Genomic DNA, 25887 nt, shown 5'->3' with positions numbered 1-25887 from the left:
AGCAATAGTATCACGTGGCAGCCCAATGCATACCCTATCCAAAGCTCTGCTCTAACTCCTGTCTCTCAGTCTTTGACCTTGAGTGGGGAGTGAAGTTTGTAAAAGCACACGGCCAAGACCCAAGTCAGGAGCTCCTGTGGAAGCCAGGGAAGCTGCAAGTGTCTCTGAAGGGCCAGCCAGTTCTCCTGCGTGCACTCTCTCTCTAACACACACACACACACACATGTGCACACTCACGGACACACACACACGCATAAATGAATGGGGCCATTGACTACTGATTTCAAAGCCTATACACAAAGAAGTCATAGAAAGCAGAACCAGGGGCCAGAGTCGTGGCTCACTTGGTTAATCCTCCGCCTGCAGCACTGGCATCTCATATGGGCGCCAGGTTCTAGACGCGGTTGCTCCTCTTCCAGTCCAGCTCTCTCTCTGCTGTGGCCCAGGAAGGCAGTGGAGGATGGCCCGAGTGCTTGGGCCCCTGCACCCGCATGGGAGACCAGGAAGAAACACCTGGCTCCTGGCTTCGGATTGCCGCAGCGCTGGCCGTGGCGGCCATCTGGGGAGTGAACCAACGGACGGAAGACCTTGCTCTCTGTCACTTTCTTACTGTCTATAACTCTACTTTCAAATAAATTAAAAAAAAAAGAAAGAAAGCAGAACCTGACGGTAGCATCATGCCCCCTTTGCCCCCACTACATCCACGCTGTCCCTTAACAAGTACAGGAATCTGTGCCAGAGCATCCAAGACCCTCTCTGGTTCTGTCTCATCTGATCAGTTTCTGGGAATTGACATCGAGCAGAGTGGACTCGCTCCACCTACAGAGACGCTCCTGAAAGGTGGAAATGCGCCGGGTCAAGCTGCCACCTGCCGCACCCACAGCCCTTCTGAGCACCCCCCCTGAGTCCTGGCTGCACTGCTTCCGCTCCGGCTGTGTACCAACGCACCTGGGAAGCCCACAGACAATGGTCCAAGTACTTGGGCCCCGGCCACCCACATGGGAGACCCAGATGGAGTTCCAGGCTCTTGGCGTTTGCCTGGCCCAGCCCTGGTTGTTACAGCCATTTGGGGAGTGAACCAGTGGATAGAAGATTTCTCTCTCTCTCTCTCTCTCTCTCTCTCTCTCTCTCCTCTCTCTCTCTCTGCTACTTTGCCTTTCAAATAAATAAATAAACACACTTTTAATAGGTAGAAATATGGAACTATTCAATGTCCAATAATAAGAAGCTGATAAAATAAAATGATATATTCGTATGATAATCTACTACACAGGCATCAAAATAATCACATTTTTGAAGCATATACTATTTTCATTACATCTAATTCAATCAATCGCAGGGCTAATCGTTATCCAATATTCCTCTAGGGAAGACAAAGCATGTTGTAATTAACAGTGATTTGCTACCAACTGGAGCCGGTATTTGGAGATCACAAAATGTGAAATACTAAAACCATTGGGGCTGGTGAGGTGGCATAGTGGGTAAACACGCTGCCTGCAGTGCCGGCATCCCCTATGGGCACCAGTTCAAGTCCTGGCTGCTCCACTTCTGATCCAGCTCCTTGCTATGGCCTGGCAAAGCAGTAGAAGATGGCCCAAGTGCTTGGGCCCCTGCACCCACGTGGGAGACCTGGAAGAAGCTCCTGGTTCCTGGCTCCGGATCTGCACAGCTCCAGCCATTGCGGCCATCTGGGGAGTGAACCAGTGGATGGAAGACCTCTTTCTCTCTCTGCCTCTCCTTCTTTCTCTGTAACTCTGACTTTCAAATAAATAAATATATCTTTAAAAGAAAACCGATGACATATGGGATAGTTGATACCCTGAGGAAGCGCCCCTCATACAGTGTTGTGACATCAAATGCAGCAGCAGCAGGATCTACTGGTACCCACCCAGGGAAGAGGGGCAGGAAAGCACCACCAGCAGGCTGCTGGGTCTCAGCGGGGGAGACAAAGGGACTTCCTTTTCTCCAGAGACAAAGACGATAGAGGATAGAACTGAAGTGGGGGAGGGGAGAGGGAGAGGGAGAGGAGGAAGGGGAGAGAGAGAGAGAGAGGCAGCTCTCATCCTCCCCAAATGCCTACAACTAGGGCTGGGACGAAGCCAGGAGCCCGCAACTCCATTCAGGTCGCTGCAGGACAGGGATCCACCCACTTGAGCCACGGCCACTGCCTCCCAGGGTGTGCATGAGCCGGAAGCTGCATCGGGAGCAGGGCTGCCACTGGAACCCAGGCACTCTTGTGGGAGGCGAGAGTTTTAACTGGCATCTTTTTTTTTTTTTTCAAAGATTCATTTTATTTATTTGAAAGACACAGTTACAGAGAGGTGGTGACAGAGAGAGAGGCAGAGAGATCTTCCATCTGCTGGTTCACTCCCTAAATGGCCACAATGGCCAGAGCTGAACTCCGGATCCAAAGCCAGGAGCCAGGAGCGTCTTCCGGGTCTCCCACACAGCTGCAGGGGCCCAGGGACTTGGGCCATCTTCTACTGCTTTCCCAAGCGCATTAGCAAGGAGCTGGATGGGAAGTGGAGTAGGTGGGACTTGAACTGGTGCCCATATGGGATGCCGACGTGCTGTAGGTCAGGGCTTTAATCCGCTGCACCACAGTGCCTGCCCATTAACAGGCATCTCAATAGCTAAGCCAAAGAAATACCTGCTCCAAGGGTGACTGTTTAATTTCATTTTCACACCTTTCTGATTTTCCAATTTTCTGGAATGCTTCTATATCATTTTTTACACCTTGAAAAAGATGTTATTTCCAAATAAATACAAACCCAAAGCAAGGAACAGCTGTGATCGTGGTGAGCACGCGACTCTGGACTCTGCCTTCCCAGCCCCCCGTCCACGCACAGAGCAGGTCCTGGGAGCCGCACGGGGGCTGGGGCACGTGCCCTGTGCTGAGGGACCATGGTTGCCTTAGCTCCGTGTCTCTCAGGATGTGGAGGGCCCCCCCCCCCCATATTCTGCTCACACAAAGCATTTTGTACAAAACACTCATTTCCCCCTTGGGCTCCTTCTGTGCGCTTGGCGTCTGAGGTCCACTCCCCCTCTGCTTCTGCACCTGAAGGTTCCAGACTGGCCTGCTGCCATGTTGCCCCACCCCCTACCCCCGGAAGGCCACGCTGATGCTGCAGTTCCTCTCTGCGGGCACCAGGCTCTGCGGCAGCTCCAGCCCTTCTTCTCTGGGGCTGGAGGAGAGAACAGATGCAGAGCAGGCAGAGGCTCTGCCGCTTGCTGTGGGCTCCTGTCCCACCCAACCGGGTCCTCGCTGCTCCTTGAGGCTGCTTCCAACGTTGGGCAGGCGAGAGCAGTTTCTGGGGCCAGATCAGGGCCCCTGAGGTCAGAGCTCACATGCAGGACAGAGGTCAAGTCCCACGAACCCCTGTGGCCCTTGGTGCCTACTGCGGAGCAGTCGGTACCCTAAGCTCACCGTGAGTGACACACGGAATCAGCCCCACCTCCCTTTCCTCCCTGTGCCTGTCTCGGGGTGGGGGGGTCCACAACGATGGGGTCCCGGGATGGGCTCGCTGGCGGATTCCAGGTCAAGTGGGTGCACTGAGCAGGACCCGGTTTCCACCGCCCCCCCCCCCCCGATCTCACTGGCTCCTGCTGTGCCCCCACCACAGGCCAACCCCAGGCCACCTTCAGTCCATTTCAGAATGTTCTGGACACAGAATGGCAGTGAGGGAGGGGTGGGGCAGCAGACTCAGGTCTGGCACCTCGCCGGCGCAAGCCAAAGACGAAGAAGACAACCATCCCCATTGCTTTCAACTCGGGGGACCAGGCAGGAGCAGGGGGCCAGCCCTGCCCCCGCTGCCCCCGCCCCGGAGCTCAGCGATTTCAGTCCCTTTTCCTTCCACCTACCCAAGTCTGGTTCAGTCCCTGGTGCCCTCAGGCCTAGGGGGCTGGAGCGGACCCAAGCGGACGCCCCGCGGCTCAGTTCCCTGGCTCCTCATCTCCTCTGCCAGAGAAGGCTCAGAGAGAGTACCAGAGCGGGGGACTGGGGGGGAGTGAGGTCAGTTCCCCTGCACAGCAAATGTGCCCCTCGAGGCAGCCGCAGCTCCTGGACCAGTCCTTACAAGGCCTGTGCCCACCTGTTCCTCCCTGCCCTGGCTGCCGGGACCTGATCACAGCCAACCCCGAGGGCGCAGCTCCAGTGCCCCTCCTCCATGGGCCCCAGGCGGGATGCCAGGTGCAGGTGCCTCATCCGAGCGGGCACCCTGGGGCCCTCAGCCTAACCGGGTGTCCAGGGAGCTGGTCTCCTCTGGCTGCACTTGAGAACAACAGGGTTTGAGTTTGACTCCCTCTCTCTCTCTCTCTCTCTCTCTTCTCCCCCTCCCCTTCTCAATTCCTGCTCCCATGTAGGAGTTTTAGTAAACACTTGAATGGATAGATGGAAGGCTGGAAAAGCAAACAGGGAGAAGAGGAAGAGGGAAGGAGGAGGAGGAGGAGGAGGGTGATTGTGCCGATGAAGAATTTCCAGTGCCCCCCTGGAGCCCCCTGAGGCTAAAGCCAGCGTGGGAAGCCCGGAAGCCTGGGAACAGGCATTCAGGGGAGGGGCAGAGAACAAAGCGAGAGGAATTTGGGCTCCCAGGGGACTGGGAAGAGGGAATGAGCTCCCTGCTGGCCGGCCTCACTCCATTTTCTAACAAGCCCCTCGCCGCCCTGAGCCAAGTCCTTGCAAAGCAGACATGTCCTCCAACACACACACTCACGCACGTGTGCACACTCATAGAACCACGCCAGGAAGTGGCTGGGGGCTCCCTGGGGGAGAGAGCTGGGCTCCCATCCAGCCTGCTGGTCAGCCTATGCTGCCTGAGCCTGGCCAGGGGGCGTGTCCCTAGGACTGCAGTCCTCCAGCTGGCCAAAGAGTGGGGGAGGCGAAGGGCCCTCCTCCCAGGAGGCCCCTCGGCCTGGAGGGCTGTGTACTGTCGGCCAGAGTAGGTTAGGCTTAGGACTCTGAGCCTGCAATGGGTCTGGTTTGGGTGCCTGAGTCCAAGGGAAGGACCCTTGCCCGAGGCGTGGGTAGCAGCAAATGCGTCTCGATCCTCTCCTGTTGCAGAGCCGCCACACAGCCCAAGGTCATGTGCACCCCTCTCTTCCAGGCTCCTCTTGCAGGAGGGTCTGTGGCCCACTGAAAAATGATAAAGGCCCCAGGGTCTCAGGAAAGCCAAAGTCATGAACACTGGGTGATGTCTGCTTTGGAGACCTGGTCGGACCAGCCTCAGAGAGAGGCTCTTTTAGAAGAAAGGGGCTTGGAGGGAGCCCCCCCCCCCCCGTCTTTTCCATAGACTCCGGATTGTGCAAGTGGCACCGTGTGGCCGGATCCTAGGTGGTCACAGTCCTTGGCCGTGTTTGTCGGGACCCTTGGTCCTGCAGCCCCAGGTCACGGCGACAGTTCCAGGCCTCATGAAGACGTCCCGGGAAGAAACTCCCGTCAATGGTCCCGGCCACATCGCATCTTTAACTCCTCCCAGTCCAGGCCCTGCACATATGTGTGCAGAAACTTCCGGACGACTGCAGCCCATCCCACGTTCAAGTCAGCTGAGACAAGCAATCTGCTCTGTGCCCGATCCACTGAATCCAGGAGGTTCCTCGCTACCCCACTCCACCTGCTTCAAAGTCTGAAATCAGGACGAAGCCAGCAGACACTTGGTGCAGTTGGGGAAGTCCCCTCCAGCTGGGACACCAAGGCCCTGCCCAGGTAGCTTGCTCCAAGTCAACCAACACACACTGTGCACCTGCAAGGTACCTCCCAGGAACCCATATAACGTGTTCCGTGCCATCACCCCCAGTCCTTGTCACTTACCCCCCTCCAGGGGTCTCTAGCCACCAGAGCAGATAGGGGATTCAAGGAAATATAACTCCAAGTTGAGTTGTTGCGTTCCAAATTTGTCTGTGTCTGCCTCGGTCTCAAATAATCTGCCCCACCGCCCCCAGGAGCAATCAAAGCACCCTTGTGATTTCCACGTTTTCTGTATCCAAACTGCATTTTCTGCATGGCCCCTTCCAGCCAGAGGCAGCTCAAAAGCCCTGTTGGACCAAGTGCCAGCATTTGGGATATGGAAGATGTTTGCTTTAAGGAAAGCGACTGGCCAGCAACCTTTCCTTTCAGCCTGTGCCTGCGTGGGAGGCCTGAAGCTGGGCTCCACGGGGCCGTCAGTCCCGTCTGGTTCAGGGACTCGCACTGAGGACAAGCCCCGGCCCATTCCTGCTGCTACACCCGAGACCGTGGCCTCCTCCCGCTTGCCCTCTGCACAGCAGTTGACACTGGCGACCGCTGCTTCCTCCTTGACCTTCTGCTGGCCACGCTATCTCGGTCCCCTCCGAAGGCCCTTCCTCTTCATCTGCCACCAACCCAGCTGCTGCTCCGCCCAGCACGTTACTCCCTGGCCCCGGGAAGCTGTGAATAAATGCTGATGCTGACCACACCCCTGCATTCCCAGTTCCTTTGCCTGGAGGGGATCTGCTGGTGACTCTACTACAAAGCTTTGCGTGGGACCCTCTGCGCGGACTCTTGGCTGCTGGGGTGATCCATCCACAAACAGATGCCTCCAAAAATTCCCAGCCCAGCCTGCGTTCTTTCTTGTGCTTTAAGGGCACCTGTGCTTCCCCAAGACCTGCTGCACAGTTACGATCAAGGTGCACACACAACTCCACCTCCCACCTGCCCCACCTAGCACGAGTGCCTCCCACATCACACAGCCCGCGGTGGGACTGCGGTTCTGAAAGGGCTGCGGCTGTCCCATGGAGTAGATGCTGCCGGCTTACTCAGCCAGCCACGTGTCGCCAGGCCTTTCTTTTCCTTGCAATTCTGAGTTACTCTACATAAGGCTGTGGTGGACATTGCGATGCACCGAGCCCTTCCCTGCCTGTGGGCTGTTTCCCCTGGCCACGTTCCCAGCAGTGGGATGACCGGGTCACAGGCCATGGACACTCGGATGGCTCCTGCTGCACGTGGCCAAGTTGGTAACCAAAAGCAGTGATGTGACTTCCGTGTCTTTGAGAAGAGTTTACTCTGGGACGGACCTGCCACAGGACCCTGGACAGGGCTGGGCACCTGTGGGTTTGGAGTTTTTCTCTTTAAAAACTGCTTCAAAGTTGGCTTCCTGTCTCCTCCCTATCAAAGGAGTAAATGCACAATAGAGAAAGGCAAACAGAAAAGTGGAACCAAATCAAACAAAGCAACCACAATCCACCCTACGATGAGTGCCTAGAAAGCATCATTTTTTAAAAACATTTACTTATTTATTTGAAAGTCAAGAGTTACAGAAAGAAAAGGAGAGGCAGAGAAAGAGGTCTTCCATCCGCTGGTTCATTCCCTATTGGCCACAACAGCCGGAGCTACGCCAATCCGAAGCCAGGATCCAGGAGCTTCTTCCAGGTCTCCCACATGGGTGCAGGGGCCCAAGGACTTGGGTCATCTTCTGCTGCTTTTCCAGGCCATAGCAGAGAGCTGGACCGGAAGTGGAGCAGCCAGGACTCGAACCGGTGCCCGTATGGGATGCCGGCGCTGCAGGCGGCAGCTTTACCACCAAGCCACAACACCAGCCCCTAAGTATTTATTTATTTTCATGTGCTTGAAAGACACAGAGACAGGACAGAGAGAGAGAGAGAGAGAGCGCACTTCCATTCACTGGTTCATTCCCCAAATGCCTGCCACAGCTGGAGCCAGGCCTCTTCCTCCTCCCTTAGGTCTGTCCGCCTGGACACCCTGTCCAGGCTGAGCCTTCCCGTGGCCCTGGCCTCTGTGAGCGGCTCCCCCGCCCTGGCCCCACACACTGCCGTCTGCTGCACTCCCCACCCATATGGCCTCTGCTGTAGACTCCTGGGGCCAGGACCTCTGCTGCATTTGCCCTTCTATCCTCCATGTCCAGCCAAAGCCAAAGCCAGGGCACACAGCCATGCTCAGGGGGTGCTGCCTGAGGGAGGCCAGGGGCAGGCGGGTCCCTCAACCCCTGTGTCCACCCCCCACCCCATGCCTCCCACCCTGCCAGTGGCAGCCGAGGCCAGGAGCTGTCTCACTGGTCTCTGCAGCGCCAGTGCCTGGCTGGTGCAGGGCTAGCCCAAGGTGGCCACTCGGGAACTGCCTACTGCACCACGGGGAGAGACCAGCTCTGGGGGTGGAATTCCGAGTCCCCCACCCCCAACCCGCACAGGCCGCCTGGGAGGTGCCCTTCTCATCTTAATTGAAAGGCAGGCAAGCAGCCTCCTCCCCGCTCCTGCCTCCCTGGCCCGAGTCAGCAGGACGGCCGCCACGCGGGCAGGAATTACTGGGCTCGCATCTCTGCCTCTCCGCCCTCCTCCCACGCTGCCTAGGGAGGAGCCAGGGGCCTGGGGCCACAGGCAGGGCCGGCTCAGGCTGTGTGGCTTGCCCATCCCATTTTCCCTGGTCTCCTCTCTCCTCCCTTCCTTCCCCAAGGCCTGGTTTTTAGGCACAGCTGCTTGGGGGGACAGGGAGGCGCAAAGCGCCTGTCCATGCTCATCGCCTACAGTCCTGGGGCCAGGAGGGCCTCCAATGGCCCCAGCAGCCACATGCGCAGTGAAGCCCGGAGGCCTGGGTGGGTCCAGGGACCAGAGAGAGGCTGCTGGCAAAGTCTCCTTCTGCCTGCCCACTGAGCCCACAGGGGCCGGGGCTGCGGCTCAGAGAGGAAGGTAGGGGTCACCAGTGCTGGGTCCTCAGTGAAGTCCATGCTGAAAACGTCTCTGGGCCACGAACCTAGCAAAGTGGCAGAGCAACACTCCAGGAAGCCTTCCTGGAGGAGGTCACACTGGAGCTGGGCCTCCAGGGAGAAGTGCATCTTCCACATCCTAGGGAGATTTGCAAAGCACATTTCAGCTCCGGGAATGCAGTGTGTGTGTTGTTTAGAGACAGGCAACGAAGCTGGCCTCGTGGGCACCTAATATCCCTGAAGAGTAGGGACTGGCCATGGGCTGCCCCCAGACGCTGCCTCCCCAGCCCCGGGTCCCCTCCGGAGGGGCCTCCGCCAAGCAGCAGGGACACCAGCAGTGGTCCAAGACCCTCAGCCAGTCTCTAAGGACACGGTTCACTAGGACGCATCCTCCGTTGCCATGGAGACACCAGGGCCCACACTGCCCGCCCAGGAACAGTCTGAATGCACCCGGGCCTCGAGCACAATCAGGCGAGATGAATTTTTGAGTCAGTGCCTAAGGGGACCTGCATATCCGGAAAGCATAGGGCCACCTCCCAGGGTCACCAGGGTCACTGGGGTGCAGCCACTCTCAGGCGGGGGTGGGGGATGTTGGAGAGACCCTGGGGACCACGTCCCTTGCTTCCGACTACCCCCCAGGGCAGCCCAGCCTGAGGCTGAGCAGTGGGGTCGGGAGAGCAAAAGCCCTGCCCTCTCCCCCTCCCTGCAGACCTGATGACTTTGCCAAAGAGTCTCCCGCTGTACTGCACACACAGAATCCGCCAGGCACACAGCAGCGCATCTTTCAGAACTCCCAAGTGGAGCAGCTCCAGGGCCAGGCAGAGCGGGCACACGCGGTCGGAGCTCCCTCTCATACAGCGCGTGGGGCTCGTCCTAACTCTCATCTCAGGAGAAAGGCAGAGCTGGGAGTCAGGGAAGGCCCCCTGGAGGAGGTGGCATGTGAGCCTTGAAAGCAGGATCAGGACACCTTTCCAGGAGAAAGGGAACAGGAAAACACAAGTTTGGAGGCAGCCAGCAGACTGGTGCCGGAACTGCGGCCAGAGAGAGAAGGTACCACGATGCCCAGCTGAGTGGCCTGAGCAGTGGGACGCCAAAGGATGTGGGGCAGGCTCCAGCAGTGTAGGCCAGGAGGTCCCCTAAACCCCAGCCCCCCAGGCTCGGCTTGAGCCGGCATCCAGGACAGTGCTGCATCTCCTCCCCCCCCCCCACCCGGCTTCCCTCCCAGCCACCAGGTGGTCTGCTCCGGATAGAAGCTCTTCTGGCCAGACTCCCACACACGCCCCTGATGTCCAGAAACCAGGTCAGCAGATCAGCCCCTTGGTGCTCAGCCGAGGGCACAGCGCAGGGAGGGGAGGGGAGGGGAGGGGAGGGGAGGGGAGGGGAGGGGACAGAGCAGAGGCGAGTGTGCTGCAGAGCTACGGGTCCTGTGCACAGAGCCGGGGAGTGGAGACCGCAGCAGAGGGGCGGGGTCTGGAGCCAGGGAGCCCTGGGGGCACCAGGGACTCGGTTCCCTGGGACACTCATCTCTCCCGGCTGCTCCAAGGTCAAGGCCTCTGTAGAAAGCAGAGTGCTGTCCAGGGAGGGCCGGAGTGCTGGCCTTGGATAACTGGCCCCAGGAGGCTGCCGTAAGCGGAAACGCTTGTCCGTGCACAACAGGAACAGAGCGGGCAGAACCTGCAGCTTGAGTTCTAGGAGGCATTCCCGGTGCTCAAAGCCTAAATCCAGCGTCGTGGGGCCGGGCGTCCAGCTCAGCGCCCCGGGAGCCAGCACAGCTAACTCCAGCCTCCATGGGTCTGATTTTCTGAAACCGAGCCGACTCTGTGGGACAGGTGGATGACCTGGCTAGGGGAGGGGTCCGGACCTGCAATGCAGGCCAAGATGACCAGCACCACCCCTTCTTCCCGGGTTGCCCATGGCATGGATGGTGTGGCCAGGAGCCGTATCTTCCACCAGCTTCGCCACCGCACCCATCTCCTTTGTCACCCCACACCCTGCCTTCCTTGCCTGCCCTCCCCTCATGGCCGCCACATGGCCAGCGCGAGCCTCTGCCTGGACAGCTAGCTGCCTTGTGCCCGGGCTTCCCCTCTGCCCTCGCTGTGTTCCTGAGGGGTGGGGGGTCTTGTGTGGTCTCTGCCTTCCTTCCCTCCCCTCTCTCTGCGATGCGAGGCACAGCTCTTCAAAGGCAATGGTTCTGAGAGGCGAAACTGCAGGAGGTCAGGGCACGGGCTTAACCCAGTGCCACCTCCGTCTACCAGTTTCGCATGTTAACCTCTGAGTCTCGGTTTCCTGACCTGTAAAATGGACACAATAGCAGTCCCCACCTGTCTATATTTACCAGGTATTGAAGGGATCGACAGGACAGGGTGCGCACCGTGGTGCTGAAGGTGAAGTCATTGTGTAGAACGCCCACACCTAGGCTGGTACCGCGGCTCACTCGGCTAATCCTCCACCTGCGGTGCCGGCACCCGGGGTTCTAGTCACGGTCGGGGTGCCGGATTCTGTCCCGGTGATCCTCTTCCAGTCCAGCTCTCTGCTGTGGCCCGGGAGTGCAGTGGAGGATGGCCCAAGTGCTTGGGCCCTGCACCCCATGGGAGACCAGGAGAAGCACCTGGCTCCTGCCTTCAGATCGGAGCAGTGCGCCGGCCACAGCAGCCATTTGGGGGGTGAACCAACGGAAGGAAGACCTTTCTCTATGTCTCTCTCTCTCTCTGTCTCTCTCTCTCTCTCTCACTGTCTAACTCTGCCTGTCAAAAAAACAAACAAACAAACAAACAAAAAACAAAAAAACAAAAAACGCCCTCATCTCCTAGCGGAGGGAGTCCTGGTGTGAGTCCCCGCATCTCCACTTCTGATCCAGCTCCCTGCTGCTGTGCCTGGGAGGCAGCAGGGGACAGCCCAAGTGCTTGAGTCACTGCCACCCACACAGGAGGCCCAGACAGAGTTCCTGGCTTTTGGCTTTGGCCTGGCTGTTGTGGCCATTGGGGGAGTGAACCAACAGGTGGGAGATCACTCTTTCTCTCTGCTTTTCAAATAAATATATATTAAAAAGAATGAGAGAGAGAAAGAGAGAGAAGGGAGCAAGGGAGGAAGTGAGGGAGGAAGGAGAAAAGAGGGGCTGGCACTGTGGCACAGTGGGTGAAGCCACCACTTCCAAAGCTGCCATCCAGTTTGAGTCCTGGCTGCGCCCCTTCCGATCCAGTGTCTGATGGCCTGGTGCTCGGGTCCCTGCCACCCACACAGGAGACCCGGATGGAGCGCCAGGCTCGTGGCTTCGTCCTGGCCCAGCCCTGGGTGCTGCAGCCATTTGGGGGAGTGAACCAGAGTATGGAAGACCTCTGTCTGTCTCTTTCTTGCTGTCGCTCTGTCTTTCCAACAAATGTGAACAATACAAAAGAAAGGACCGGATGATGCGAGCTGCCCTGGCACAGTTCACACGGCCCCCGGGCGGGGGAGCCTGCAGGTCTCTAAGTCGTTAGGCTTCTGTTAGGATGAATTTTAGTCCCAGGGAGTCTCCCCTCCCTGCCAGCCCAGAAAAGCTGCACCCAGCCACACGGCGAGGGGCGATGCCGCTCCTCCCTGTCCTTCTCCTCTACCCACGGGGCTGGGCCTCTTTTTTTTTTTTTTTTTTTTAATTTTTTTTTTTTATTTTTTTATTTTTTTTTGACAGGCAGAGTGGACAGTGAGAGAGAGAGACAGAGAGAGAGAAAGGTCTTCCTTTGCCGCTGGTTCACCCTCCAATGGCCGCCGCTGCAGCCGGCGCACCGCGCTGATCCTGGCAGGAGCCAGGAGCCAGGTGCTTTTCCTGGTCTCCCATGGGGTGCAGGGCCCAAGCACCTGGGCCATCCTCCACTGCACTCCCTGGCCATAGCAGAGAGCTGGCCTGGAAGAGGGGCAACCGGGACAGAATCCGGCGCCCCAACCGGGACTAGAACCCGGTGTGCCGGCGCCGCAAGGTGGAGGATTAGCCTATTGAGCCACGGCGCCGGCTCAAGGGGCTGGGCCTCTTAATTGCTCGCTGGTCTAACTCAATTTGAAATGAGCAGGGCACCGGCTCCCTGCAGCGGAAAAAAAAAAAAAAGGAAGATGCTTCAGCTCAAAATACTAATGAGGTGAGGCTGTCAGGGAGGGCGGCCCCGGAGGACGGACGGGGGCCACACGGGCAGACGCGACCCAGTTTGCAGCCCCTCCAGACGGGCAGGAGGCACATGTGAGCTTCGCGCTCGCCGCTCAGGTCCCGGGCTGCGGGTGTGGGACCCCTCTGTGGGACCCTCTGTGGATCCAGTTCCTCCTCAGGAGCCTGCCGTCTGCAGTAGGCCCCCTCCTCCCACAGCCTGATTCACCTTCCCGGTGCCCACTGCCTCCGCTGCAGCTCAGATCCTCGTCAGCTCAATGTGGTTGCGGGGCTCCGGCCCTCGAGCCTCATCCCCCTTCTCTTGGTCCTCCTCAGGGTGGCTCTCAGCAGTCAACAGGCATTGGTGCTGGGTCTCCTGGGAGGCAGACCCATCTTCCTCTCCATACCCCCCTTCCCGGCCCCCACTCCCAGATGAGGGCCTCCAGATGGGTCCCTCCTCAGAAGGAGTCCATGGGATCCATCACCTCTCTCACTCCTCTGCCCCAGCCCTGCGTCCCCACCAACCCGCCTGGGCGTGTGCTCCATGGTCCCACAGGGCGGGGGCTCCTGCTCTGCTCCCTGGCATTGAGGGGTCCACGGCCTGGACAGACGCTGCCACAGTGCACGATGGTGCAGTATCTACAGCTTGGGGTCACCTCTTGCTCCTCTCCGGAGCCTGCCAAGCACAGCCCTCGCGGGCGACCCGCCCCTGCTCCCCCTCCCCTCCCCTTCAGCCGCCCCCTGCTCCCCAGCCCCTCCCTGACCCACCACCCCCAAACCTCACTGGCTGTGGGATGCCCCAGGCACCCTGGCTGTTACCCACGCTGCTCCACCCCTCCCTTCCCCAAATCCCACTTCCTCCCAAAGTCAAGATCAAAGCCTGCCTCTCTCTCCAGTGTTCCCAGGGCCAGCAGGGCGGGCGCTCAGGCTGTGGGGATTACTTCAGAGGGATCGCCCAAGATGGGGACGTGGGGTCCCCTCTGTGCGTCCCCCGAGCCAGCGCAGCACCTGGCGTGAAGCAGGTGCTTAGCAAAGGGCAGTTCTTCTAAGACGCGCTTGTGGCAGGGCTGTAACTGTTGTTAACTCCGCTGCTTGCGTGGGAAACAGGAGGAGCCGGCCGACTCAGAGCTGTGATGGGAGCCCAGCTCAGGGACAAGCCTTGGAGCCCTGCCTGGGGGGCCGAGCGGAGGGCAGGGGGCCCCAGGCGCCTACGTGTGCACAGGAGACGATCCCAGGCCTGCCACGTGGCTCAGGGCACGGTGCCCGGCGTCCAGCCCCACTGTCAGGGGCGGTGCTGCTTGCTCCTCCGTTCCTGCGACTCCAGGTTGGGGGGGGGATGTAAACCGGACACCCGCGTCCTCTTCCTGGGAGGAAATCTGGCCGGCGTTCTCAGGCGCAGGGGACAGGAGGCTCATTCCGGCAAGGAAGGAGGGGAAGGGGCCCCTTTGTCCCAGGCCCTGCTGCGGGGTGTGGGGCCTGGGTCACGGGGACGCTCCCTGTGGTCTGCCCCACAAGTCACAGCTGAGGCTGCGGCTGGGCCACCGTCTCAGCCAGTTCCCTGGCCTTGATGGCTACACGGTGGGGACCCTGGGGTGGTGCAACGGCTCCCACGCTGACTTCACTGCCTTGGAGCAAACTCACTCCACAGCCCGTCTGATCTCCAAACACTATAAAGGGGCAGAGGAACTGGACAGATACCTCCCTCTTAGTAAGGGCTGGCAATAAAGACCCAGAGAGGCTCAGCAGCTTGCCCAAGATCACACAGCATCGTGAGAGGCGGAGCTGGGAAGAGAAAGCAGGCTGAGATTTCTGTGGTTATCAATCGGAGTGGCCTGCATGGGACTGGAGGCAGGAGCTGGGAGGACGCTCCCTCCCCCTCCTCCCTCTCCCTCCCCCCCAATCCCACTCTGTGAGCGCCTGCGCGGGCAGGCTGGCGGTCTCTCCGCTTGCTGGCTCTCAGACCCTGGAAGGGGCCCCGGCCCCTGGAGGATCAGCTCGATAAACAGAGCCCCTTTCCCGTCTTCCGGCATAAATATTTCAGGAGACGGAAACAAACAGAGTGGCTTTTGATCTCCTGCTGCGGACTCAGAAGCGGAGCCCCCTCCACCCTCACCGGGGCCATGGGAGACCCGGCACACAGGCCCGGCCACCCTCCCTGCTCCCCAGGGCCAGCACCTGCTGAGAACTGGGCAGATTCTCCACCCCCCACCTCCGCCCCACTGGCTGTTCTTAGAAACGAGAGCGAATGGTCTGTTCTGGGGGCTTCAGTCCCAGCTGCAGGTTCCCACACAGCCAGGAAGAGGGTGCGGGACAGGTGCACCTGCGCTCCCCTGGGGCCGGCGGGGTCTGGCGGGCAGCCCCTCCAAGTGTCCCCCAGACACTCCCTTTCCTTCCTTGGATCCAGACGGCTCCAAGGCAGACTTCTCTCAGCCTGTCATTTCCGGTGCCTCCCCAGCCAGCCCCGCCCTGCGTCTCTCTGCTCCGGCCACACTCCAGTTAGCCTGCTCCCTCCCTAAGTGAGTCCTTCCGGCTCCTCAACGCTTCTTTTGCCTTCCCTCCAGCCCCCTTCTCTTATATCAGCCTTCTCAAGATGGCTCACATGCCACCTCCTCCAGGAAGCTTTCCTTGACCATCCTCCCCCTCCACCCCCGAGGATAGCCCCTTGCCAACTGAGCTCCCTCGGGGTTCTTTGCCATCACTGCCTGGGACCTGTTCCTGTGCCCCTCTCACGCCTGCGTGAGGTCTTACTGTTCCAACTCAGTGACCCAGGGTCCAAGAGTGGCCAAAGATTGGGGCCCCCCTCTGGACAAAGTTCAGCTTTGAAGAAATCCAGATCCCCTGTTCTCAGACAAGGAGGCCAGAGAGGCACGGCTAGAGAAAGTCTCCATTTTCAACAAGGGTGAAGAATTTCAAAACAGGAACGGCCGCGTGTGAAAGCAAGCCAGCCATGGGCTGCACACCGACCCGCATCTCCTTCACGTCGTGGGCCAGGGCTGCCCGGAGCACAGCCCAGTGCTGGCACAGGGAACGAATGAATGAGGGCATGAATGAATGAATGGGCAGAGAGAGATGCAGCTTGAACCAGACAGCTGAACTGGGTCAGACCTGCAGCGCACCAGCCTCAAGTGTTCGGCCTGATACAGCTTCAAGCAAGTACATGTTCCTGTCACCACCGGCCTTCCAGAAGGTTCTCCCCATCCCTGGGAACACCGGAGAGGGCTCTCCTGCTGCAGGAGGTGGGATATGCACAGGTTCACCCAAGACAGACGCCGACTCACAAAACTCCCTTTTGTGTGCCAAGGGCTGGTGTTGTCCGCAAATCCACGGCCATGCACACACCCTGATCCAGGCTGAGCGACTTCCTCAGAGACACGGGGCGACCCTGGGCTTCCACTCCAATCCGCACATCCGCAGCTCCCTGGCCCCTCCCTGCCTCCCCAGCCTTGTTTCAACCTCTCAGCAAATGCCTAGGACCTCGCTGTATTGCACTGGGGCCGGGCCGGGGTCATCGATGAGGACCTGGGGCAGCCGGGGGCGGGGGACAGGGTCCCAGAGGAAGAACTGCCATCCTCCTCACGCACCCCGCCTCCCTGGCAGCCTCGGATCACTCCCAGGCCCCAGCTCTCTCCTCCTGCCTCTGTTTCCCCTCCGGCCGCCTCTCCTGAGTCTTATCACTTACAGACCGCAGCAGCCAGGGCCCCATCCACGGAAGCCACGGAAGGCGCTGCCATCGGCCCTCCCTTGGGCTCTACTTTAACAGCATCTAAGAGGCCCGGAGCAGCTGAGCCCTCTGGGGGGTTCTAGGCTCCGTGAGCTGGGAGGCACCATCTGTTGTACCCCCCAGGCCAGGGGCCGCCCCGCCTCTGCAATCAGTCTCAGAGTTGGGTCCCATCTGCCTTCCCTGCTGGGTGAACCCCGGGCTGCGGCAGACCTCTCTGAGGTCCGGTTTCCTCACTTGGAAAACGGGGACCACAGCCGTGTGATACGGACTCCATGAGACAGCACATGTGCAGTGCACAGCGCGGTGCATGGGCCCAGGACAGCACTGTGGTTCCCACCACTTCCCAACGCCAGGGTCCCGGGCCCTGTGGTTCTCCCCGGCCGGCCAGCTGGCCACAGAGAGCAGCTCTGTTTGCGGCTCCCAAGCACCCACTCCTGGAGTCTCCGGAAAAACTTGGCCCGAAACTTCCACAAGCTGCGATAAGACCTTGGCCCGAGGAGAGCTCTTAGCAACCGAGGCTCCCGGGGTTCTCTGAGACAAAGGCGGGCAGGCAAGATTGCCCTCGGCTCTGTGTGCCAGGAGGGACAGCGGGGTCACGGGCCACTGCGGGCGCCGGGGGTGGCAGCCGGGCACGTAGGCCCGGAGGCTGCCAGGCCACGGGAATCAGCCTGGCCCTGTGCACAGAGCTCCGAGTTGCCCCTCCTGCCTCTGCGGCTATCCTGAGTGGGGGCCCTGGGGGAGCCAAGCCCCTCCACGCCGGGTGCCCCTCCCATCTAGGCCAAGTACCCAGCATCTCCTTTCTAGAACTTTCCTTCGCTCTTCACTTTCGAATTAGTCATTGGCCTGCCAACATCAGGTGAACACTGGTGACCCAGACAAACCCACAGAATTGAATCTCACCTCCCTGCCCCCAACAGAGCCTGTGGTTGACTGGGGGATGGGTGCCCGATCCCCACTGAGCCATATCCTCCCTGTCCCCCAACCCGGACACACCTGCTGGGGCTATGCCGGCCCCAGACCTCCCCAGCGTGCCCTGTGGCTCAGCAGCGCCAGGGCCAGGAGGCCAAGGACCTGGCCACAGGCCACACAGCATTGGCTAGGAAGGCCGAGGCTTGCTCCACCCCCTCCGACTCGTGTCTGTCCACACTGCTACACCGCAGTCCGTGGCGCACCCTCCCTGCCCTGCACAGCCATTGGCTGAGTGCTGTGGAAGGCTCTGAGACAGGCAGATGCCCAGCGCCGTTCTCTCCATCAGCGTCCAGGTCCTGGAAGCTCTAGAGCTGTGAGCGCTCAAGTGCACCCCCAGGCAAAGCAAGTCTGAGCCCCAAGGGCACAGAGGCCTTAGGAGCAAAGGTCAAGGCCACTGGGCCCCACCTCCCCACCTTCCCGGGAGCTCTGGCCTGCAGAGGGCCAGGGGCCACACATCCTGGCTCAGGAGTAGGCTCAGCTCTTTTTCAACCCCGAGCAGGAAGGCACCCTTCTGCGGCCAGAAGACTTGTCCCAAGCCATGAAAGCAGCCCAGAGCAGAGCAGAGCCGGGAGAGAGAAGAGTGACTTTTCATCTATACTCGACTAACTGACGGGGGGAAGCGGATAGAGGCTGTGGGGAGCGATGAGTATTTCTCTTCCACCCACAGCACGTGAGTCAGTGCCGAAGTCAGGCCTGCAGTAGGGTGGGGAGGGGGCCAGCCGCTGGGTGGAATGGCCTTGGCCTCAGGGCCACGAAACACTGGGGTGCTGGGAGTAGGGGGTGCAAATTAGACATTACAAGAACCCCTCCTATGCTGACGTCTGCAAGGTGTTTTCCGGGCTACTTTCTGGACTACTCACACATCACAGCATGTTAGGGGGGTGGAAGACTCGCCCTGGGTTTACAGGTGAAAAACAGAGGCTCAGAGACATGCAGGGACCAGCCTCAGGGCACACAGCTAGGAGCAGAGGCAAGAGCAAGGCCTGGGTCTTCCGCCTCCAGGTCCCCCTGCCCTGGCCCCATCTCAGGGTCATTCCCACCGCCTGGCTGGAGAGGCTGAGCCCCTGAGTGCCTGTGTGACTGTGGTTCGTGACCTCTAACAACAGCACAGCCCCCACCCAGCTTGGCTGAAGCCTGGAAGAACCGGTCACCTCCGCCATAGGTACTGTCCGTGGAGCCCTGGACAGCTCACAAAAGCGCGGAGTTGTTCTACCTGCGTATCCACCATCCTGCTCCCTCTGCCATTCCCCTCTCCCCAGCTCCCCGCCTCTCTTTCTTTTTTAAGAAAGATTTATTTTTACTTATTTGAAAGGCAGAGTGACAGAGGGAGGAGAGAAGGAGAGGGGGAGAGAGAGAGGGAGATAAAGAGAGAAGGATAGAGGTCTCCCATCTGCCAGGTTCACTCCCCAAATGGCCACAACAGCCAGGGCTGGGCCAGGCTGAAGCCAGGAGCCCGGAGCCAGGAGCTGCTTCTGGGTCTCCCATGTGGGTGCAGGGGCCCAAGCACTTGGGCCGTCCTCTGCTGCTTTCCCAGGTGCATTCGCAGGGAGTGGGATCAGAAGCAGAGCAGCTGGGAATCGAACCTGCACTCATGGACAGGATGCCGGTGCTGCAAGCCGGGGGCTTAACCACCATGCCGGCTCCAGCGCCCCTCCTGTCACCAGCTTCCTCCACCTTGTTCTTTATGACTTAGCTTAAAAGTCACTTCTAAGTCACTTCTTCACCCCCGACTAGGTCAGCAGCGAGGCGGAATGGAGGCTGGTGCAGCCCCGGGCCTCTGCGCACTGCTCGTTTCCTAACCCCCGGATGCTCGTTCATGCTCCATCTTCCTGGTATATTAACAGCTCACACGAGCTGCCAAGCATCACATGAACCAGCTCACTTAGTCTTAATCATTATCCTTTTAAGTGCTACTATTATCAATCCCAATTAATAGATGGAGAAACAGATGTTCAGAGAGGTTAGGCAATTTGCCCAGGAACACACAGCAAGCAACAACACAGAGCCATCTGTCTGGCAGCAAAGTCCAGATGCCTAGCCCCTGCCCCCCACCCCTGTTCATCAGGGACCGCCCCAAGAGAAGGCTGTTCCTGTTCAAGGCTGTGGGCCACCTCCAGAGACAAGCAACCCCTGAACAAAGCCAGATCCCAGAAATGGACGTGGCCCTGCTTGGGCCCCAGGCTGGCTGCCTTGCCCTGCCCTGCCCACGACACCACAGGCAGGAAGCCCTCCTCTCCAGCACCCCCTTTCCCACCCCAAACTCTTGGTGTGGTTCCCAGCTCCAGCAAAGCCCACCAGCTCAGCCTCAGTGGCAGGCCACAGACACAGCAGCCAGGAGCCAAGTGTTTCGAGGGTGCGGCAAGCAGAATGGGACGGCAGGCCAGGACGCAGGGCCCGGATGTGGCACCAGCATATTTCCTGGGGGCACACAGCCCAGGCATCAACCCCCTGCTCCCCACCCACTCAATCTGTGACCTCGGCGGATCCGCCTCCTCTCAGTAAGCCTCAGTTTCCTGCTCTGGGAAATGGGCTCCACGCGCAGAGTGCACACGGCCTCGTGTGCCGGACGCCTGCTCAAGAGCTGCTATTAACTCATGATGAGGGCTAATCCTCCAACACTCAGCGTCCCGACTGGGAAGCTTGGCTCCAAGCTAAGAGAATTGCCCGTGCGGCCCGCCTCCGACACGCGCGAGCACTAGCTAGGGCGTGGTCCTCTCTGCTCTCCAAGACTGTTTATTCATCCTCAAACAGGGGCCCTGCCCTGGGCCCAGCGGGGAGCAGGGAGTGCGGGAGGAGCCTGTGCAGCAGCCCCAGCCCCGCATCCAGGGCGGCCCAGCGAGAGAGCCTCCCATTGCTCCCTTAATTAAGTGGAAAGAGGGTGCCAGCCAGAAACCAATTACCAAGAACCCCCAGGGGCCTTTGCGGGCAGCAAGGGGGAGGGAGCACACAGGGCTGGGGGCGGCTCCTTCCCCACCCCACCCCCACCCTCCTGGAGCCTCCTTTGCAGCTGGTCCCACACTCCAGGCCACAAAGGAGAGGCTCATTCCAAAGAGCTCCTTTCAAGTGGCAGCCACTGGATTTGCATCTGTTTCCCTGGCAGGGCCTGCCCCGGGCCAGCTGCTCTGCACCGCCTTCTCCGTCGCCACCGGCACCACCGGGCTCGGTTCCTGGGTCTGAGCCTGCAGGGTCCACAGGGCAAAGGGAGGGGAGCGGAACGGAGCTGATCTGGAGAAGGTCTGGGGCCCGGCATGGAGGGAATGTGCACATTCTCTCCTCTCCTGGGCACCAGACAAATCCTGGGGCCAGGCACATCCACATCAGAATCTAGGCGGCCCCGGGTGCCAGCAGCCAAGACTCCACGGCGGCTGCCACTGGCTGAGGCCATGTCTGCCCTGGCCAGGCGGCCTGGGAGAGAAGTGGAAAAACTCACTGCATGGCAGGAGTGCCAGGCCACTGGCCCAGCCAGACCCAGGCTCCCCGGCAGCGACGCTCAGGGCCGGCCAAGTGAGGGGTGATCCTGGGGCGCCACGGAGCCTCCCCAATCCCTCCCAAGGCGGCAGTGTCCTGGGGTAAGGGGACGTAGGCACCTTGGCCTTGCTGTAAGAAAGAAACTGGCAGGGTTTTTGTGGAGAGCCGTTTTGCTGTCTGGAAGGAGAGAGCCTGCACTTATTGAGTACCTACAGCATGCAGCCAAGGCAGACTGCCTGGCTTGTGTCTGCTGGTCCTGGAGACTCCCAACTCTCTCACCCCTCTCATAGCAAGAGCCAGATGGGACAGCAGTGCCCGGATGTAGACTATGGGGGCTGCAGGCATCTCCTGAGCAGGCCGGATTCCGGGCCTGGGTGCCAGAGGCCGAGGGCCCCGCAGTCCTCCCTCACCACGCTGCCCCTGGGGAGTAGCTGGGGCTCCTCCCTCCCCACGTGACCCCCCCCAAACGCCGTGCTTCTCCTCCAAGGGTGGAAGCCTGCCCAGCAGAGGAAAATCCAGACAGCAGCAGGCCAGACAGGGCGAGACAGGGTGGTGACTGGACTGGGGCTGGGACACTCGCCTCTGCCCAGGCTGCCTGCTGGCCCCATCACAGCTGGGTGGGTGGAGACAGCACCAGCCATGAGTTCAAGGCTGGTTCAGGTTCAAGGCTGCCAGCTTAGACGACTAACTGGGCAAGTCACGGCTGCTGGTCCTGGGGTCTGGAAAAAGCACTCAGCGTCACCAGGCACACCTGGGAACACCCGCCCCACTAAGCCACCTCCTCGAAGCCCCGCCTCCTCTGCTTACAGAACTGCCAACACCAAGAAGTCACTGCAAAAGGTCTCTGGGCTGCAGAAAGGAGGTTTGCAAGGGCCTGCGTTAGACTGTGTGGCTTCTCTTACAGCCTATTGTTTTCAAGGATTTATTTATTTTTTTTTTGAAAGGCAGAGTTACAGAGTAGGGGGTGGGGAGACAGAGAGAGAGATCTTCCATCTGCTGGTTGACTCCCCAAATGGCTGCCATTGGCTATGGCTGGACCAGTCCAAAACCAGGAGCCAGGAGCTTCTTCCGGGTCTCCCACGTGGGTGCAGGAGCCCAAGCACTTGGACCATCCTCCACTGCTTTCCCAGGTGCATTAGCAGGAGGCTGGATTGGAAGTAGAGCAGCTGGGACTCGACCCAGTGTCTATGTGCCGCAGTGCCAGCCCTCTTACAGGCCGTTAGCTTGTACTTTACACACATGTCAGATGGATTCTGCTCCCTGATTTCCCACGTGAGGGCAGTTTAGAGACAGAAGCGAGGAAGCACAGATGAAATTGGGAAAATCATAAAAAGCAGACACAAGACCTCGAAGAATGAAAGCGTCAGGAGCTGCTTGTCACGGGGAAGTAAGCTCGCTCCCTCTGCCCCGACTGCAAGCCTGCTGGGCTGAGACAGGGAGGCAGCGCGCCCTCTGCTCCTGCCAGTTTTCCTTCTCTTTTCTCCTCTTCGTTCCATGAAGAAATTAACTTACTAAAAGGCATATAATAAAATTGAATTAAAATATCATAACCAGGGGTGGACATTCGGTACAGTGGTTAAGATGTCAGTAAGGGGGCCAGAGCTGTGGTGTAGCAGATAAAGCCACTGCCTGCAGTGCTGGCATCCCATATGGGTGCCGGTTCGAGTCCCGGTTGCTCCACTTCCGGTCCAGCTGTCTGCTAATGCACCTGGGAAAGCAGCGGAGGATGGCCCAAGTGCATGGGCCCCTGCACCCACATGGGAGAGCAGGAAGAAGCTCCTGGCTCCTGGCTTTGTCTTGGCCCAGCCCTGACCGTTGTGACCATTTGAGGAGTGAACCAGCAGAGGGAAGACTTCTCTCTCTCTCTGCCTCTCCCCACTCTGCCTTTCAAATAAATAAATACACCTTTTAAAAAAACGATGCCACCAAGGACATCCCCTTCGGGCGGCCCCCCACCTCCTGCCCACCAGAGTGTCTGGGCTGCAGTCCTGACTCTCCTTCCTGCTAATGCGCACCCAGGGAGGCAACAGGTGATGGAGGGCTCAAGTACCTGGCCCCCTGCCACACACGTGGGAGCCCCGAATGGAATTTCTGGCTCCTGCTTTCCACCTGGCTCAGCCCCTGCTGCTGTGTGTATTTCGGGAATGAACCAGCAAAAGGAAGCCCTCTGTCTCTGTCTCTCTGCCTTTCAAATAAAATGAAAATAAACCCCAACACGTCTGAACCAGGAAAACCAGCATCCAGCTAGGAGGTCCGGAGACCAGTGTGGCCACAGCCCCGTCCCGGGTCGGGCCCAGGCTTTTCGATCAACTTCCCCAGCAGCTCTGCACGACCACGGGAGGTGGGGGGCTGAGTGTGAGAGAGCGGCGATGGGCAGCAACGGGCCCAGGAAGTGCAACTGAGCAACCAGCAACTGCCCGCTGGCTGCCTCTCCACTCCCCCGGGCCTCTCGCGGCTCTGAGCTCCCGCAGTCGGCACCGGCACCGGCACCGGCACCGGCACCAAGACCTTTGCTTTCAGGGGCTGCCACAAAGCCTCAGACCACTGGCCCACCCCTGACCCTGCATCTGGCGTGGCCCCTGGGCTCATCCTCTAACCTCCCCCCACCGCCCCCTGCTCCCACACTCCCTTGTGGGCTGTCCTTGCTAGCTCTCTTGTAACCAGAGCACCCCCAAGAACAAAGAGCCCCCCAGTCTCCGCCAGAACGGAGTTCCTTGCCAGCGCTGCGCTCCCGGGATCATGGGAACCGATTCCTGCCTGCTACAGGTGCAAAAGCAGAGGCCCAGGGAAGGAGAGAAGTGAACCCAGCCTGGGGTGGGGGCGGGCTGAGGACTGGAGGCCAGCCTTCCTGGGGACAGCAGCCTCTTCCCCGGGCTCCCGGGCGCAGCAGGGTCCCCAGCCCTCGCCAGCTGCTGCTCAGGGCAGCCAGCGGAGTGGAGACAGGGTTAAAGTGGGGATTGTATTTAATCCTCTAAGCTGGCTTAGAGGAAGCCAACGTTGGATAGAGCAGGAGGTGAGACTTGCTGGGGGAGGGGAATGTTTGTGAATAATGGACCAGGGACCAGCAGGCAGGGCCTGCCAGTGGGCTTAACTGACAAGTCTGCCTTCTTGGACTCCCCGACGTCCCACGCCTGCCTCTGGGCCAGGCCTCCAAGCTGCGGCCCCCTCCACCAGGAGAGTCCCTGAGTCTCCGGGGTTCTCGGCGGTGGAGGCTGCCCTGAGTGCTCTCTGAGCAGTGCAGGTGCACCTGCTGTGGGACCTCAGGCAGCCACCTCGCCTCTCTGAGCCTGGGCTGCTCCCTCAGTTCCCCAGGGCTGGACACACCTTCCTGGTAGGCCTCCTGGGACACAAGGCTGCTTGCATTCCGATCCAGTGCTTAAGCAAACACAGGGGAGGTGCCAACTCAAGCCTCAGTGCCATTGTTACAAATGCCACATCCTCCCTCCCCTTACTCTTCTGTCCCAGCTGCTTGGGCTTTGGGCGCAATAACCTGAGTTATTGCAGCTGAACAGCATCAGTAATATTTCAGACCATGAAGCATCCTACCCACCGCGGTGGCGGGCCATGGAGTCCTGCAGCCCCAAGTGTATCTGCCACAATGTTTCCAAGTCCCAGAACCACAGCAGTGAGAAGCCCAGTGGACCCAAGAACAAGTAGAGGCAGGATGGCCCCTGGGCCATCACCTGTGCCCCTGGCCCCTTGCTCTGCCCACCAGTGGGCTGCCTCTCCCTCTTGGCATCTAGCTCCTCAGTTCTAAGAGCCAGCTGGGCAGCCTGGAAGGGCAGGATCTGGCCTTGGGGGCACAGTTGGACCATCCCAAGGCCATGCCCAAGGCTAAGGCCAGGCTGTGAGCCCTCTGAAAAGTTCACACTTTTTCTCACGGGTCCCCCAGCTGTCTGCCACCACCACCAGGATGTCTAGGATCAAACGCTCATCACTGAGGCCCCAAGTGAAGGGTCCCCCTTCCCCAGGCTTTCCAGGGGATTTGGGATAGGGCCGGGGAGGGCACTCTGGTCTCTCCAGGACCTGCTCCACTACTCCAACTACTTTCCTCTTAACACCTTCCTTCCCGCAACAGGGAAGCGCCAGGGAGCTCCACAACAAACCTGGGTCCCTGGACCAGGCCCACTACCTTGATTCACCACGGCGCCTGCCGAGAGGTCCCCCTGCCCAGGTCGCCAAGCCGGCCACGGCAGAACCTCTGGGATGGGCAGCGCAGGTCCCGCGGCGCGGCGTGCGTGCGAGCGGGACTGGCCTCCCGGGTTGGGCGGCCGAAGCCTGCAGGTGAGGCGCGGTTCCTCTCTTTCTTTCGGCGGCCCCCCACCCCACTGCTCGGCCCCAATCCTGGCCAGCGACGTTCCCCACGGCGCGCTGCCCCGAGGGACGCCACGAGCGGTCCGCCCAGCACCGCTCGCCAGGGGTTAAAACTGCAGCATCCAAACAAGGGTTAAAAATGCAGTCCCCGGGCCGGGCCGGGATCCGGAGGGACGCGGTCCAACCCCCCCAGGGCTGCCAGAGCCGCGTCCTCTTTTCGCCTCCGCAGTGCTGGGGGGCTGGAGCGACTCGAGCGACCCGGGAAGCGCGGAAGGCGCACCGCGCTGGGCCCTGGCCCCCAGCCCGCGCCCACACCCCCGCGCCCCCCGCAGCCCAGGCCGGGGGCTGCAGGCGCCGGCGGTCCCGGGCGGGCGGGCGAGCGACGCTTACCTTTGTGACAGTCATGCAGGAAGCGGGCGGCGGTGCGGGGGCGCGGTTGGCGGTGGCGGTGGCGGTGGCGGTGCGGGCGGCGGCGGGAAGGGTCCGGTGCGCTCCCTGCGCCCCGCCGGCGGCTGGGCCGAGCGGGCAGCGCGCAGGGACCGCTCGTCGGCGCTGATGTCAGCCCCGAATGTGCATTTATAATAAATGAGCCTCCTTCGCCGCAGGAAGGCGAGGCAGGAAGAAAGGGAGCGAGC

At 60.1% G+C, this 25887-nt stretch overlaps 2 protein-coding genes and 1 long non-coding RNA gene across 3 annotated transcripts in view; 1 reads left to right on the top strand and 2 right to left on the bottom strand.

The window, feature by feature from the left end:
- The window catches only part of CORO2B (coronin 2B), a 122734-nt gene extending 96941 nt beyond the window's left edge, over nucleotides 1–25793 (bottom strand). Inside the window, exon 1 of the mRNA XM_051841569.2 lies at nucleotides 25643–25793. Coding sequence (XP_051697529.1) covers nucleotides 25643–25657 — 15 coding nt within the window. The 5' untranslated portion in view covers nucleotides 25658–25793. The remainder of the gene's footprint in view (nucleotides 1–25642) is intronic.
- Nucleotides 1–25887, top strand: part of CALML4 (calmodulin like 4) — a 389480-nt gene that overhangs the window by 16071 nt on the left and 347522 nt on the right. The gene's annotated exons all lie outside the window — the stretch shown is intronic.
- On the bottom strand, nucleotides 63–9835 carry LOC138844557 (uncharacterized). The gene is made up of 2 exons (XR_011380489.1): nucleotides 9381–9835; nucleotides 63–8808 (listed from the first exon to the last, which is right to left on the bottom strand). It is a non-coding gene; the product is annotated as an uncharacterized lncRNA (long non-coding RNA).

Source organism: Oryctolagus cuniculus, chromosome 12 (assembly GCF_964237555.1).
Source record: "Oryctolagus cuniculus chromosome 12, mOryCun1.1, whole genome shotgun sequence".
Lineage (NCBI taxonomy): Eukaryota > Metazoa > Chordata > Mammalia > Lagomorpha > Leporidae > Oryctolagus > Oryctolagus cuniculus.
The sequence above is the reverse complement of the archived record's forward strand: the minus strand, read 5'-3'. Positions and strand labels throughout refer to the sequence as shown.